The following is a 2,375-nucleotide window of genomic DNA, read 5'->3' on the forward strand; positions in this document are numbered from 1 at the left end:
GGGTCTACCCGAATTCGAACAGCCATATTCGGGTCGAATATAGGGACAACCCGAATTCGAACATCAACACTAGTGAAGACACCAACCAAAGCATCACTTTGTTAGGCAACTTACCTTGATCTCGCTGTTTGGAAACAAATAATACTTATTTAGCTACAATAGGATCTCATGTTGGAATGTCTTGGAGTGGTACTGTGAACTGTTAAAGTGAGATCCAAAAGAGGTTGAAATCTGCAATTCTTGGGAATTATTACATTCATAATAGAATTGCCCACTTACTGAGCTACTAGTCCTTGACAGTCAGAAGCAAATCTGACTACCTGTGAGGACAGAGGCACAGGTATGGGGGAAAAAATTCCTATTGAAGAAGGTGTATCATATACTGGACTACCAATATGTCAACTCGTTTGTCTTACTCAAGAGTTAGCCCATTGTTTGTCAACTTCCCGCCCCTTTGATTAAATACCGGGAACAAAAAATAGGGGGGCCAGGATCAGCACTCATTCTTACCATTGTTCCTAGGACAGCAGTACATTTATTATGGTGTGGTGTACAATAAGTCAGAAAATGATTGGCCATATAGAAATCCCAGCCATCGAAGACTGGAGTAGGACAGCCTTGCAATATATTAATAGCAAGGAAATAGGACTTTATTTTTACTATCTGTCCCTACCATAGTCATATGTCTTATAACACTCCAAGGCTCATTTTGCTAATGTTGTTGCCCCAATTCCTCCCGTTTATGCCCACTGCTGTGGGTTTGGTTGTTCTGAATGATTTAATAGATAAAAAAATAGATAAAAAATGCATTTTGTGCACTTTAGTAACATGTGTTTGCTTTCATGCACTACTTAGTATTTTTTTTTTTTTTTTAAATATTGCTGTAAAGTACCACAAACCTCATAGTAAGCCCATAAACCTGAATGCATTGTATAAGGTCCAGCTGGTCCAGGTCCCAAAGTAGGAGCACCAATAGCAGTGTCAGAAGGGTTTTTCAGATGGAAAGTTCTTCCATAAGTTGGAAACCCAACCAAGAGTTTAGAAGCTGGTGCACCATGATTTCTCCAGTATTTTAAGATGTAATCCTTAAAGAAGAAAAAAACATTACTGTATAAATATGTGTTTATATCCGATAGGTAAGGATATGAAAAATACATATGTAGATTAGATAGATAGATAGATAGATAGATAGATAGATAGATAGATAGATAGATAGATCCTGATAGATAAATAATATATCCAGACGGATAAATAATAAATCCAGCATGCACCTCACTTTTAAAAATAATCTACTCACAACATTCAAGCTATATTGTCCAAACAGTGGGCTGTTCTCCCCAGTATATCCTTCCCAAGCACCATGCAGGTTATAGGTCATGACAAAGATGTAATCCAAAGCTCTGTGTAGATGAGAATTATTTGACATGGCATTACACAATTTGCAACTGTATGATATATACAGTATCTAAAAAACATAGACTATATAATAAGATATTTTTTCTTACTCAGAGATTTGAGGTATTTCATAACTTGACTGAATTTTGTCTACACCAGAAGCCACGGCTGCTGTTACGATGAGTCTTGATTTTTTGGCTATTAAAGCTTCTAACTCAAAAGCCGCTTTAATTTCCTACAGAAACAATATTAAAGGTGTTTTAAAGCATGCAAGAAATTATATTTGTAAGCAGTCAACAGCTTGCATTTCAAAAAAAGAAAAAAAAATCAAAACTCTGCAGTAATTACCAAAAATTATATTTTAAAAATATTTTTATGAGGAAGTAAGCAAACAGGTAGACAGTGGAATAGCAGTTAATATAGTGTACCTGGACTTTGCTAAAGCATATGACACTGTACCCTACAGATGGTTAATATGCAAGTTAGGGTCGATAGGTTTAGAAAAGTCAATCTGTAAATGGATAGAGAACTGGCTTAAAGATTGCATCCAAGGAGTTGTAATTAATGATTCATACTCTGAATGGTCTAAGGATATTAGTGGTTTACCCCAGGGTTCAGTGTTGAGACCTTTACTGTTTAACATCTTTATAAATTATATAGATTTGGGGATTAAAAGTACCATTTCTGTGTTTGCAGATGACACCAAACTATGTAATGGAATTATGTCCATACAGGATGTCTATAATCTACAAGCAGACCTTGATGTACTGTTTGATTGGGCAGCCAAGTGGCAAATAACATTTAATATAGATAAATGTAAAGTTATGCACTTGGGGGCTAACAACATGCATGCTTCATACTGTCTAGGGGAAAACATTTGGAGGAGTCAGGAATAGAAAAGGATCTGGGGGTTCTGGTAGATCATAGACTTAATGACAGCATCCAATGCCAAGCTGCACTATCTAAAGCTAGTAAAGTAC

At 36.1% G+C, this 2,375-nt stretch overlaps 1 protein-coding gene across 1 annotated transcript in view; it reads right to left on the bottom strand.

Annotated features, from left to right (window-relative positions):
• LOC140330564 (uncharacterized) overlaps positions 1-2,375 on the bottom strand; it is a gene marked incomplete at its 3' end in the record, with an annotated part of 25,258 nt that overhangs the window by 17,137 nt on the left and 5,746 nt on the right. The window contains exons 6-8 of the mRNA XM_072410807.1: positions 1,506-1,630; positions 1,298-1,400; positions 900-1,085 (exon numbers count right to left, since the gene is read on the bottom strand). Coding sequence (XP_072266908.1) covers positions 900-1,085; positions 1,298-1,400; positions 1,506-1,630 — 414 coding nt within the window. The remainder of the gene's footprint in view (positions 1-899; positions 1,086-1,297; positions 1,401-1,505; positions 1,631-2,375) is intronic.

The sequence above is a fragment of the Pyxicephalus adspersus genome, chromosome 1 (genome assembly GCF_032062135.1).
Source record: "Pyxicephalus adspersus chromosome 1, UCB_Pads_2.0, whole genome shotgun sequence".
Classification (NCBI taxonomy): Eukaryota; Metazoa; Chordata; class Amphibia; order Anura; family Pyxicephalidae; genus Pyxicephalus; species Pyxicephalus adspersus.